A 13,805-nucleotide genomic window follows, 5' to 3' on the forward strand; every position below is an offset into this window, starting at 1 on the left:
ACACACACAGACACACACAGATACAGACACAGACACACACACAGCACATCAGCAAAAGTACCCACAATCCTCTGAGCATCAACATCACGCTCGTGAAGATCACACTGCAGTGTATGGACAAGATTACATTCACATGACGACAGCATTCATGTGTCTGAGTGAACCAGAGGAAGCGTCTTCACCATTAAATCAGCTTTTATTACCGTTAACTAAAACCATGAAAGAACATTTTCATTCACTGAAAAATAAGTTAAAACTGAAATGAAATAAAATATTTAAAAAACTAATAAAAGTAACAAAAAAAACAGAAATTAAAACAGAAAATATAAAAATAAAAGCTTATTCAAAATATTAACAAAAACTATAATAGCATATCAATGACACTGATTTAAATATGTAATTGTTTCAAAATAATCACGGCATACATCTATTTATCCTAAACTTTTCTATTTTAATTCACATGTTGTATGACAGTAAATCTAAGACATTTTAAAACCCAAATTAAGAAAAAGGAATTAAAGAATGGAGAATACAGTTTAGAAAATAAAAATAGTTCATAGCTTGAATATTTCTGCTTCCAAACACTAGAATATGGAAATAACTGAACCTTCACTGCAGAAAAGTGTTGTTCTTCCTCACTATTTGTGGCTTGTTTTCCAATGTTACTCCCAATTTTATTTTGTGAAACAAATAAACAAATATCATAGTTTGTCACTTGAAAATGAATGAAAGTCTTATTGGTTTAGAGCAACAATAGGGTAAATTAATAATTTTTTTGGTTTGCAAAGACTTTTTGCTTCAAATCAAAGTGTTTGATGTTGTAAACAATCAGAGCTGTTGGCGGATTCATGACTCACTCGTTACTCAATAACGTTTGAAAATCTTCATGGAGAAATGCTCTTTATCATGACATTATGATTGGTCAGTCAGGAGTAGGTCTGTTTCTCACCTGTGCTGTGATTGGTCAGTCTGGAGCAGGTCTGTTTCTCACCTGTGCTGTGATTGGTCAGTCTGGAGCAGGTCTGTTTCTCACCTGTGCTGTGATTGGTCAGTCTGGAGCAGGTCTGTTTCTCACCTGTGCTGTGATTGGTCAGTCTGGAGTAGGTCTGTTTCTCACCTGTGCTGTGATTGGTCAGTCTGGAGCAGGTCTGTTTCTCACCTGTGCTGTGATTGGTCAGTCTGGAGAAGGGTTTGGGCGGCAGGGCGGGAGGCTGTTTGTGGATGAGCTGAGGTTTGGCGGGCGGCTCCTGAAGGTCACTGGGGAAGGTGACGGTTTTCTTGGGAGGAAGCGTGAGCGACTTGAGCGTGTTGTCCTGAGCACATACGCCTCCATCCAGAGACACGCGGAAGTCAAGGGCGGCTGAGAGAACAAAGCATCAGGAACACATGAGGAACATCATCACTCCCATGAGCCTCTACTGTCCTGCGAACTCTGAGAAGAAAGAGAGCCGGACGCAGCAGAACAAAGCACATTATTCAGCTCATGATGCGCTTCGTTATCTAAGCCCAACTCATTAAAAACAGCCGTTAGCTAAAGCAGCGCTTTCATGTGCTTTAATTATCTTGACACACACAACATCTGAATCCAGAGCCTCACACGTGACTGAGCTGACGGTAAAACACTAAAAATAGTGTTAGAATAATGATCCTCACACACACACACACTCACACTCTCACACACACACTGGTCAGCTATCCTTGTGGGGACTCTCCATAGGCGTAATGTTTTTTCTACTGTACAGACCGTATATTCTGTTGCCCTACACCAACCCTACCCCTACACCTACCCCTCACAGGAAACTTTCTGCATTTTTAGATTTTCAAAAAACTTCATTCTGTATGATTTATAAGCTTTTGTACCCGTGGGGACCACAATTTAGGTCCCCACCGTGACACGAGTCCCCATGAGTCTGTGTGTAGTCAGGTTTAAGTCCCCACCAGGATATATAAACCAGTACACACACACACTCACTGACCGGTGCTCTGTCTGTCCTCCGCGGTCCGCTCACAGTCTGAGAGCAGTCCGTTCTGCATCCGGCCCGCCGGCGTCACAGCCGTGATTCTGGAGTCTGAGCCAGAACAAACACACATCAATCAGCCGCACTTCTGCAAGATTAGGATGATTCCTGAGGAGCACTTACAGTGTTAGCAGGATTCACATCACATCAACAAACACACATCATTTAGATATAAAAGCTCATATTCTACCCTGATTTTAACCTTTTATTTTGAACAGTCGGTTTAATACGGAAGCCCATTTCTGCCACTGGATAAGAACAAAAATAAATTTAATAATTTAACATTTAATCTCACAATTCAGACTTTTTTTCCTCTCAAATTTGTGAAAATGTGTCAGAATTATGAGATAAAAACTCACAATTTCAAGTTTACAGCTCAAAATTCTGTGTTCTTTTCCTCTGAATTCTGAGTTTATATTTTAGAATTCTGTTTTTTTCTGAATTAATTTATATTTTAGAATTGAGTTTTTTCTCTGAATTCTGAGTTTTTATCTTTATTGTAATCGCCCACTGCTGTGATTGGCTAACATCTTTGCATATCAAATAAGTATTACACGTGGAACTCTTTTGAAAATGTTTACTACATCTTTACTATTTCAGCTGCTGAGATGAAGTCGTGGTGAAGAGCGTTGACTGTGTGTTATATTCAGATCTGCTCTCACAAACACACTGATCTCACCACTGCAGCTCATCTCTGCTCTCTCACGAAAAATTAATATTCATATAAAATTGTTAAATTAATAAAGAATATTATGTTTGATAACTGTAGTCTTATGATTATTAAGTTACAAATGAACATGAGAGCTGAAGTGTTAATATTCAAAGTTCTCGTCATCTGTGGCATGAGTCAGGAGTCAGTAGACTTGGCTGTTTTAATGTTCAGTGTTCAATAGTGTGATGTGAGTGCATTTATAAAGCGGAGAGTTCCGGTGCTTGATTCTGATTGGCTGAGCCGCGTTCGAAGCTGTTGTAAATGACTCTACAAAGTAACATACACCTTTGTTTACGTTTGTGTGTTGCTCGGCAACCACTTTGTAGCAACCACAACTGTTTCTGAGGAGCTACATTGTTTGGTGGAAGAATACTGTTTTTATTAATATCATTACACTTTATTTGCTCCGTTTTATTGTGTGATATGTATATGGAATAACTGTTTTATAAAAGCAATAAGCCCCGGGAAGCCATGGTTTACAGTGAATTTATAACAGCTAAGGGGGTTTAACGCCGCTTCACGTCATACCTAACAACGCCACTTAGCTGTTATAAACTCACTGTAAACCACGGCTTCACGGGGATTATTGCTTTATTTTGTACCGCATGTATTTGATTTATTTCATGTAAGATATGAAACGAATGAGTGCTGCTGTCGGTTAAAGGGTTTGTGTTTCGCCAAGCTGCTATCAGACACTGAAAGTGAAGTGTGCTCCAGTGAACACACGGCGTGAAGGTCAGAGGTCACGAGAACCTCTCTCAAAGATCTCCTTCAGCACTCCTCTCTTGATCAGCTCCTCTCGGCTCTGACGCACCGACATCTTCCTCTCCAGAGCTGAAAACACACACAAACATGAGATGAAGAACATCTGGAGATCTTCAAACAAGACTTCATATGTTCATTTTGCTTCTCCAGTAAATGTGCCGTGATTTAAGGACGTTTAGATATTTAGACTGGAAAACAAGACTGCAGTGCATGCAACATTTAATGCCATGACTTTATGAATTCAAGACCTTTTAAGTCCAGCAGAAAGCTTATGTGTGTCTCTGTAACATCACGCAGACTGGGATTACTGAATATTCACATATTCCAATTGATTATCACAATGCATTAACTTACATACTTGATTTAGTATTTTACATTCATGGTATGCTTATCATTTTACCCCATTTTCAGTTTTGTGCCATAACAACTAAATGTGCAAATGTTCTCATTTATTCCTCCTAATATATCTGAATGAACATCATCATCTTCATCATCTTCATCATGAAACTCACGTCTAAGTGTTTTATGAAGGCTTCTGCTTTCTAAAGGTCAGTCGAGCTGAACCCAGAACACTCCCTCAACTGAGATCCTCACAATCAATAAATATGCATGCATGTACTTGTAAATTACAAAAACAAGTTTTCATTCCCCACTGACTGATATTTGCTCTTCTTTGAAGCATAAACTCACTCGATTTCATTTGATTGCGCAGAAAACTAGACTTCCTGTCTTTATTTTGCATCTCAAGTAAGTGTGTCTTGATTTAAGGATGGTTAGATATTTGCACTAGAAAACAGGACAACATACTCAGGGAGATATTCATGTTTTGCAGTGCATGCAACATATAATGCCACAATTTTATGAATTTAAGTCTTTCTGCTCAAAATGACCTTTTTAGGCTTAATTTATGGAAGGGCAAATTAAGACTTGAGGCCGACAGAAACCCTGCAGATTCTCTGCTCTATCATGCACACTGCTTTCTGAGACTAATCAAATATATTTGTTGTTTTTGGCAGATGCAGCATTATGTTCCTACTGAGCCTTTAAGGCAGGAGACTTTAATACAACCCGATCTTTTGTATGTTTATGACACATTATATGAAATTTCATTATAGCTCAAACAGTAGGTCACAGCACTAGCAACACCAAGGTCATGGGTTTGATTCCCAGAGTATGCATGAACTAAACCAGGGGTGTCCAAACTACGGCCCACGGGCCAAATGCGGCCCGTGGATGAATTTTAAGCGGCCCGCAGCTGTCTTAATAGTCTATGTTATATATGGCCCGCCAAGCATCATTTACAAAATAGGCCTATGCAGTTTCAAAATGTCAACACAAGATGGCAGCACTACATTTTAGACCAGATGTAGCAGTAAAACGCGAGTGATATCAATTTGATAACTCATATGCGCTCTCATTTCTTAGGAAAAGTTTGGACACCCCTGAACTAAACTAATGGGAATGCAATGCAAGTTGCTTTGGATAGAAGCGTCTGCCAAATGCATCAATCTAAATGTACACTACCAGTCAAGAGTTTTTGAATGTTTTTAAACAATTCTCTTCTGCTCACTAAGCATGCATTTATTTGATCCAAAATACAGCAAAAGCAGTAATATAGTCTTCAGTGTCACATGATCTTCAGAAATCATTCTAATATGCTGATTTGCTGCTCAAGAAACATTTCTGATTATTACTATTATTATCAATTTTTAAAACAGTTGAGTACATTTTTTCAGGATTCTTCGATGAATAGAAAGATCCAAAGATCTGCATTTATCTGAAATAAAAAGCTTTTGTATTCAAAATTGTACTGTTTCTCCTGTATTTTGGATCAAATAAATGCAGGCCTGGTGAGCAGAAGAGACTTCTTAAAAAAAAAAAAAAAAAACTTAAAAATCTTTGATGTGTGCATTTTATGTATTTTTGTTACTATATGGAATAAATGTAACAGAAACATGCATTTACCGGTCGACCTCTGCTTGAACGTCTCGCTCTGCTTCTTCCTCCACTTCCAGGGTTTGAAGAGGCGTCCCAGAGAGGCGAGCCTGCTCCTGCAGTGTGATCCGGACACCAGGGTCTCGGCGTGAACGGAGGCCAGGTTCTCCAGCTCCTCTGCTGCAGAGCAACACAGACTCAAGGTGATGCACAGCAACAAGCAGCTTCACACAGTTTCTGCCGCCTGTGCATTATTTCTCAGACGGCACATTTTGTGCCATTTCTGCGCCTACTGCTGAAACTGCAGCACACAGAAGTAGGTCAAATACAGTCCCCGCTGACACACATCACACACACCTCCACTACAGCAGACCATCAGCTCCAGCTGAACACACCACACTCGGGTCAGGAGAACACACAAGGACACACTGTGACGAGCACGTGCCGATCACATGCATTCACAGCGTATTTATAGCTCCATCCTAATCATATTAACACGTGTGACGCACATTAATCAAAGAGGAATTTAATGAAGAGGATTAAACCAGCGGATTACTATGACTGCACGTCTGCTGATGGTCCGACTGTATGATCTACACTGACGGAGCTCAACAGCACACTGCAAAACTGCAGCCTTACAGTCAGTGAAGCCCAAAACACACACCAGTCATCCATCTTAATCATGCCCTTTGAAATATGAAAACAGAAAGTTATGAGCCTTTAGAAGCTGCTCACATGCTGCAGTTTCACCTCAAAATTCATCAAGATACATGGTTTGGAGATGTGTGCTTTAAAGTTGAACTGTTTGATGGCAACACACACACACAACACACACACACAATACACACTCACAACACAAAGATGTCCATCTCAAACTCCTGTTCACATGATCGCTGTTGTTGGAAAACACAAATTGTCAAAATTAACTTGCTTTGTTGCCGTGGATCACTGTATGTATGAACGAACTAATGTTTTAATAAATTAATACGTAAAAACCTGTTCTACCCATGTTTTTAAATTGACATTGGCTTAAATATGCAACACTCATGGCGTCAGATGCTGAAAAAACTTGATTTTCCCTCAGTTAACCCTTCCCTAAACTAACTTTACAGTCTGCATGAACTAGAAGATGTGACTGACTTTACTACAGTACTGTGATGTACTTCTGAGCAAACTTTCAGATTTTGACTTAAAGCTTACAAAAAAAACTAGTTTTTAATTGTTTTAATTGAATTAATGGTTCACAACAAGACCAGTATTGTGTGTTAATCAACACAGCCAAAACACCTAGCTAAAGACATCTGTGTGACCATTTATTTTGCAACACAGAAGTAAGCTATTTTCCCTGAATGTGAGTGACTTCTGATCGATTAACAAAAATAACTAAAAAAAAAAAATAACAGTGCAGTAAAAATTAAAACTATTTGCACTACAAACTAGTATGCTTATAATTTACAATAATAAACCAAAAAAAGTATACACAAATATAGCAAAAACAGAACCGCAAACGAATCCCTTGGGCACGTCACTTCCTGCAGCGTTCACACAGCACAGAATCAGAAGCTCCAGAGTCAGACCCGTTTTTAAAAACCCAACTATTTGAACTTGACGCACCTTATTATAAACGCAACGCTCATGGCGCTTACGCGACGCACACGCGTCGGTCACATGTGTAGCCTACATTAGGCCAATCATTAAGAACAGTAACGCGTCCAGGGTTTAACGCGACGCTACGGCCAAAGACGCACAAGAACATACCGTTGTAAACCAAAGAATTAAACGAGAGTGAACAGCTCTCTGTCGCGTCGCGTCGCTGTGTTTGAAGCGCAATGAACGCGCTGTTTACTCACCGTGCTGCGCGTGGCTGCCGCGGCTGCAGTTGCTGCATATGTGTTTGATCTCTTTGCCGATGTGGCAGTGGATCAAGAAGGGCATGTTGTTGTGATGCTGCTGCTGCTGCGGATTCTTCTCCTTCCTGTAATTCAGAGACATCATCCTGATCAGGCTGAAGCCCTTGTTCTTCGGCGTCTCCATCGCGTTCCCCGCGGGTGCGTGACTGCCCCAGATGCCGTGCATGACTGTGTGATCCGCCGAAGACATGATGAGGATGATGACGATGAACGCGCTCTCAGTCTCGAGCTCAGATGAGATGCGCAGTGAACGCCGGTCCTTACGCCTCCTGTGGGCCACACACTGGAACTGCAGCTCAGGGCCGTGTCTCAAATCCCAGCGAGCTGCCTGTCTGCACAGCAGTTCTGAGCCCCAAACATGCCCAAAACGCGGTGTATGACTGCAGCTCACTAGGTTTAATGCACAGCTAATGAAACACTACCGTGATACACACACACACACACACACACACACACACACACACACGACATGTTACTGGATTATATTGAAGCTACTGTGATGTTTGCCTGCACTCAAATACACAAACGTGTTCAGCATACTAACATAGCAGTCCCGCTATTTCCGCAGCATGTGAATTTTCAGTATGCATGGAATATATTTGCTGAAATGTGCAGTACACTATGTGCACTACTGTATCCCACAGTGCAACGTACTTGACTTGACCTTCTATTTCCAGTGTGACAACTGAGCTGGAAGTGTAGCACCTGTGATTATTTTAACATCTTTTTTGACTCAGACCGCCAAAAGTGAAGATGCTTTACACAAAACTGGATAAAAATTGTAAATAATCTGATCTAAATAATCTAACATTTCTGTTATAATCTCATGTGACAACAATGTTGCATACTACTTTGAAGCATTTGTAAGTGTTTGAAGCGTTTATTGATGCGTACTGCATACTGCCTCCACCCTGCTGAAAAAAAAAACAGACATTATCACAAAATTTGTAATGGATTCACTGGTTATGATGGGAATTGTACTGGTTTTAATGGAAACTGTAATGGACCCTGTGGGTCTCTGCTGGTAATTGGTCGCCTTCTATTGGTGGCTTGTTAAAACCAATAAATCCTAATGGAATATGTCCCAAAACACACTACTGAAAACCATATTTTAAATGGTTTTAATGGTTAAAAGTTGATGGTTTGTTATTGCATTTGTAGTGGAAACCATTAGAATTTCTGTGATGGTTTCTATAGTTTTTTTCAGCAGGGCAAATAGTGGTATTCTAACATTTCAAATGGTAGTATGCTACATTAGTATGCTACATACAGTTGTTGCGACTTGACCTCCTGTTTAATTTGTTTGGTAGTGTTATCATAAATAAAAATGTAATTTATGTAAAATGTCAATTTCTGAAATGCAGACATTTAAGACATCTAAATTGTAGTGTTGGCCAAATCCTTTATAAAATCTATCCGGTTAACTCCTCCATTTCTAAATACTGCTTTCCGATCCGGACGAGTTGGAATACCGAATCCACCAATAAACAGATCGCTGTCCAAGTCCTGCTCCGTAAGCCAAGACGCTGTGAATGCCACGACGCAGCTGTCTCTATATTCCCGGAGGAAGTGTTCCGTTTTATTCACAAATCTAAATCTACTACTTGTCGTTTGGATCCTATTCCAACGCATTTGGTTAAAGCCTGTTTACCTTCTCTCTCTTCTTTAATTAGTAATATCATACACTCTTCGCTTGTTTCTGGTATTGTTCCATCTGTACTCAAAACTGCTGTGATAACTCCTATACCTAGGAAACCGGGGGCTGATTCTAGTAACTTTGATAATTTGCGCCCCATCTCAAATCTATCGTTTCTCTCTAAAATATTGGAAAGGGTTGTTGCTGCACAGGTTCAGGATCATCTTTTGGATAATAGCTTATATGAGCAATTCCAATCAGGTTTCCGTCCACTTGAGACTGCATTAGTTAAGATTTCCAATGACTTGTTGTCTGCTGCTGATTCAGGACTTCTATGTATACTTATCTTGCTAGATCTGAGTGCAGCATTTGACACTATTTCGCACAGTATTTAGTTGGACAGATTGGAGTCTATTGGAATTATGGGTACTGCTCTGACCTGGTTTCAATCTTATTTAACGGGTCACACTCAATTTGTGCAGTTTACATCAAAGCCTTCATACCTTACTACTGGGGTTCCCCAGGGCTCAGTTCTCGGACCTATTTTATTTATTATTCATTTATTATAGAAGTTGGGTATTCAGTTTCACTGCTATGCCGATGACACCCAACTTTACCTGTCCTCCAAACCTACCTCTACGTTTCCTCTGTCTATCCTCTCAGACTGTGCAGCTGAGATTAAAGAGTGGTTCACATCGAATCTTCTGAAACTAAATAGTAGTAAAACTGAAATTCCCCTAGTTGGCTCAAAAACCAATCTGGCTAAGTCTAATTGTTCTTCAGTAAATATTGATAATTTTCCAGTGCCTGTCTCCAAACAGGTTAAAAGTTTGGGTGTCATCTTTGATAGTACATTGTCATTCGAAGCACATATAAACAGTGTCATTCGATCTGCATATTTCCATATACGTAACATTAATCGACTTCGTTCTGCTCTCTCAGTAAGGAGCACAGCGATTCTTGTTCATGCTTTAGTCACTTCTCGAATTGATTATTGTAATGCTCTCTTTTATGGTCTACCTTCAAAACTTCTTTACAAACGTCAGTTAGTACAGAATTCAAGATAGTACAGAAATCAATATGGACGTGAGCGGTGGCTACGATCAAATCTCATGTCAGGTCTCAGCTCGTGTATGCAAGTTTTTGAGTTAGCTGAACTTGCATACAGCATAGTAAAGCCCAATCCTAATTCTATTTTAGACCCCTTCACCTACCCCTTCCCCTTGTCCCTAGAAACACACCGTTTGAACTGTCTCTTCTTTAGTGTAGAAACACATCATGATTCTCTGAGCGATTCATCTGTACTCCAGTGTGACGTCATGTCTTGTGTAACGACGTCTCTGCTCTCTGTCAACACAGATGCATTAGCCATAGTCATTCAAAAAGAAGAGCTGGACTCTCACCCCGAGCACACAGATGATTCTTAAGGTCTTTACTGTTGCACTCAGTACTGAGCTTTATGATGAATTAGATATAGTGCATGGCCTTGGGAGTAGATGAAGACATAAGGCTGATCTGACTTTTCTCTTCATGGCGTTCAGCAGGAACAAAGCCACCAGAAGTCATTTGTGTTCAGTGACAATGGAGAAAGCATGAGAGACAGGCAGTGAGCACTGCTGATGTGATTTACATTTATGCATTTAGCAGACTGTTTGATCCAAAGCGACTTACAATAGAGGAGCGTGAGCAATTTGGCTCAGAGCCAGTAATATTCCTAATGCATGCCATGTTTATTAGATTGCTAGATTAGGAAACAAGCAAGAGCAGGGATTCAGAGAAGAGAAACCGTTTTTGAGCAAGTGCATTGGTTTAAGGGTATGCAGTGGTGATGTGCTTGAGAAAAAGTGTCTTCAGCTGCTTCTTGAGAGATGGTCAGAGCAGATCGGGTGGAGGTTAGAAGCTCACTCCAGCAGAGAGGAGCAGAGAGAGTGAAGGGTCTGGAAAGCATCTTTGTTTCTCGTGTGAAGGAACAAGACATCGCTCATTCAGTGACCTGAGCTGCAGCAGCGAGTATATACTTGGAGGAGCTGTTCCAGCAGCAGCAGCCATGAAAACCAATGTCAAAGCCTTCAATTCAAACTTCAACAAAATCATGTGAAAATTTGGACTTTGTTTTAGGGGTTCAAAACAACTTTCTGGAAGAGTCCCAAAACTCAAGACCTCAAGTACAGAGGACCTGTGATGTGTTGTACCTGCATGTGTTGTTGATGACATTACGGGCGGACGACGTATGGCAGGGTTACCCAGGGCTACTTTTAAACTGCTGTTGCGGGTTATTTTTATTACGGGTTAAAGGTTGGACATATTGCATAAATTATATTTGACTGAAATGCTTGTATTAAAAATATTTTACTTTACTCAATTTATACTCAAGTGATGATGAAGCTGTGCTGCTGATGAGACGGAGTGAGGATGCTGTGATGGAGAGGCACTGCTAGAGTTGCCGTCTCTATGGTAACAGACTGACGGTCTCTGCAGGACTGTTGCTAGTGAATTAAAAAACAAAGAATCTTATGTCATCCGCACAAGTATTTTCCATCCATTAAAAGCTTATTAGGCATACCTTGAATTGTTTGTAATTGTACATTTTTTTAAAAGTTAGGGTTAGTTAGGGTCAGTGTTGGGAGTAACGCATTACAAAAGTAATAATATTACAGTAGTATATTACTTTTTGCTGTAACGCAGTAATATAACGCATTACTAATACAATTTGGGTAATATTATTACTCGGGGTTAGGGTTGAATTTCACCATAAGTTTTTGTTAAAGGGATAGTTCACCCAAAAATTACAATTTTGTCATCATTTACTCACACTCATGTTGTTCCAAACCTGTATGAGTTTCAGTCTTCTGTGGAATGTAAAAGAAGATATTTTGAAGATAACCAAACAGTTGATGGTAGCCATTGACTTACACACACACACTCACACACACACTCACACTCACACACACACACACACACACACACACACACACGCTTTAATTGGATATTAAAGTGGGGCGATAGAGAAATCCTCTCATTAATTTGTGCCATGCGGAGTGATGTCATTATAATCTGTGCAGAAGCTGGTTTCCAGCCTCACGCTGCTGTAGATGTGAGATCCGGTGTACCGACGAAACATGCTACCTATCAGATTGTGCTACCAAAAATATATTTGCATTGTTTTAAGGGTAAGTTTAAGGTAGGGGTAGGTATGGACCCTGGATCCTCAAAGCACATGAATAAGATGCTGATAGGTAGCATTTTTCGCTATTGATTTGTGCTACCTATCTTTTTAATGGGAGGTAGCACAATCTGAGCGGGTAGCACAAATCGTCAGAACACCGGCTCGCTGCACATTACATGTCACATCGCTCTCTTCTGCATTTACGGCTCATGCCAAAATTCATTCCTCATATTCCTCTATGGCACATGTCATATTCTCTTTCCATCTTGCTATTCAGAAAACAAGTTGCCAATGGAACGGCCATGAGATTAATAATAGAGTGTTTTGAAGCTGCACAACTGTTTTTCCTCACACATGCTCCTCAAACTGCTCTATTAAACACACTTCATCCTCACACAGTTCACACAGTTTTACAGTAAATTGAGAGAATAATCAACAATGTACTACAATGAGAATTCACAATGAGTTCATCTCAAACTATACTTACTGCAGTCAAACTAAACATTTTAATGTCTCAGATTACTGTTGCTAGTGAGAATGTCTGAAAGCTAAAAAGACCCAGTGTGATGAGAAACGCTCTTACAGCTAACAGGGAACACCTTCAGACTAACGTTCTGGCAAAGTTATGAGCAAATATTCTTCCACTAACGTTACTAGAACGTCCTTTCAAAGTTAGGCTACCTGGTCTTTAATAATGTTTTCAAAACATTAGCACAAAAACACTATTTATACATTGTTTATGGAATGTTTGACTGAAACATTTTAGTAGAACTTTTGTTGAACTTATGATGGTTCAGGGAAGATTTAAAAGTAACATTCCCATAATGTTTCTTAAATATTAAAATGGAACGTTCACCCAAAAATGAAAATTCTGTCATCATTTACTCTGTGTCATGTTGTTTCAAACCTGTGTGAGTTTCTTTCTTCTGTTTAACAAAAAAGAAAATACGTCCCCTTTGATGTCCTTAGTATCCCCCCCCATACTACAGAAGTCAATGAGGACCAGCAGCGGCTTGAAGAAAGAAACTCATACAGATTTGGAACAACGTGAGAGTAAGTAAATGATGACAGGGAACGTTCTCAGAACATTCTGGCAAGGTTCTCTCAAAGTTATTCAAACGTTCTTCCAGTACCATTTCTACAACCTTCATTCAGAGTTATCTGGCTCGTGCAACTTCTTCCCTGAAATGTTTTAGTTTGTTTAATGTAAATGTATCTACTTGTTTCTTAACGTTCAGCGATCATTCAAAACTAAAGTTCTTACAATATTTGCAAAATTATAGAATGGAATGTTCGCTTAATTGTATATAGCAAAAACAAATGAGAAATACCACTTTCGTAACTTAACCGGAACATTAGCAAAACGTTCTTAGAACACATTTTTGTTAATAGCTGGGCTGAAATGAGTAAATCATAACCTTGCAGTTTCTAGTTGTGTTGAGAGCAGATTTCTGTGCTTTAGGTTCTTATTGTGTTCATGATTAATGCACATCTGTGATGACAGAACAGTATTATGATGCAGTAATGGCGCTGTCTGAGCCCGTGTGAGACCAGAGCGTGTGTAACTACAGTCAGCACACTCACACACACTCACACGCTCACACACACACACACACACACTCATACACACACACACACACACACACACAGACACTCACTCACA

At 39.8% G+C, this 13,805-nt stretch overlaps 1 protein-coding gene across 1 annotated transcript in view; it reads right to left on the reverse strand.

The window, feature by feature from the left end:
- The window catches only part of LOC107721117 (uncharacterized), a 15,174-nt gene continuing 1,369 nt past the window's right edge, over positions 1-13,805 (reverse strand). Inside the window, exons 2-8 of the mRNA XM_016528984.1 lie at positions 8,192-8,251; positions 7,281-7,730; positions 5,461-5,610; positions 3,484-3,564; positions 1,977-2,069; positions 1,160-1,360; positions 1-154 (exon numbers count right to left, since the gene is read on the reverse strand). Of these exons, the coding sequence (XP_016384470.1) occupies positions 147-154; positions 1,160-1,360; positions 1,977-2,069; positions 3,484-3,564; positions 5,461-5,610; positions 7,281-7,730; positions 8,192-8,251 (1,043 nt within the window). The 3' untranslated portion in view covers positions 1-146. The remainder of the gene's footprint in view (positions 155-1,159; positions 1,361-1,976; positions 2,070-3,483; positions 3,565-5,460; positions 5,611-7,280; positions 7,731-8,191; positions 8,252-13,805) is intronic.

The sequence above is a fragment of the Sinocyclocheilus rhinocerous genome, unplaced genomic scaffold, assembly GCF_001515625.1.
Source record: "Sinocyclocheilus rhinocerous isolate Xijiao unplaced genomic scaffold, SAMN03320098_v1.1 scaffold180, whole genome shotgun sequence".
Lineage (NCBI taxonomy): Eukaryota > Metazoa > Chordata > Actinopteri > Cypriniformes > Cyprinidae > Sinocyclocheilus > Sinocyclocheilus rhinocerous.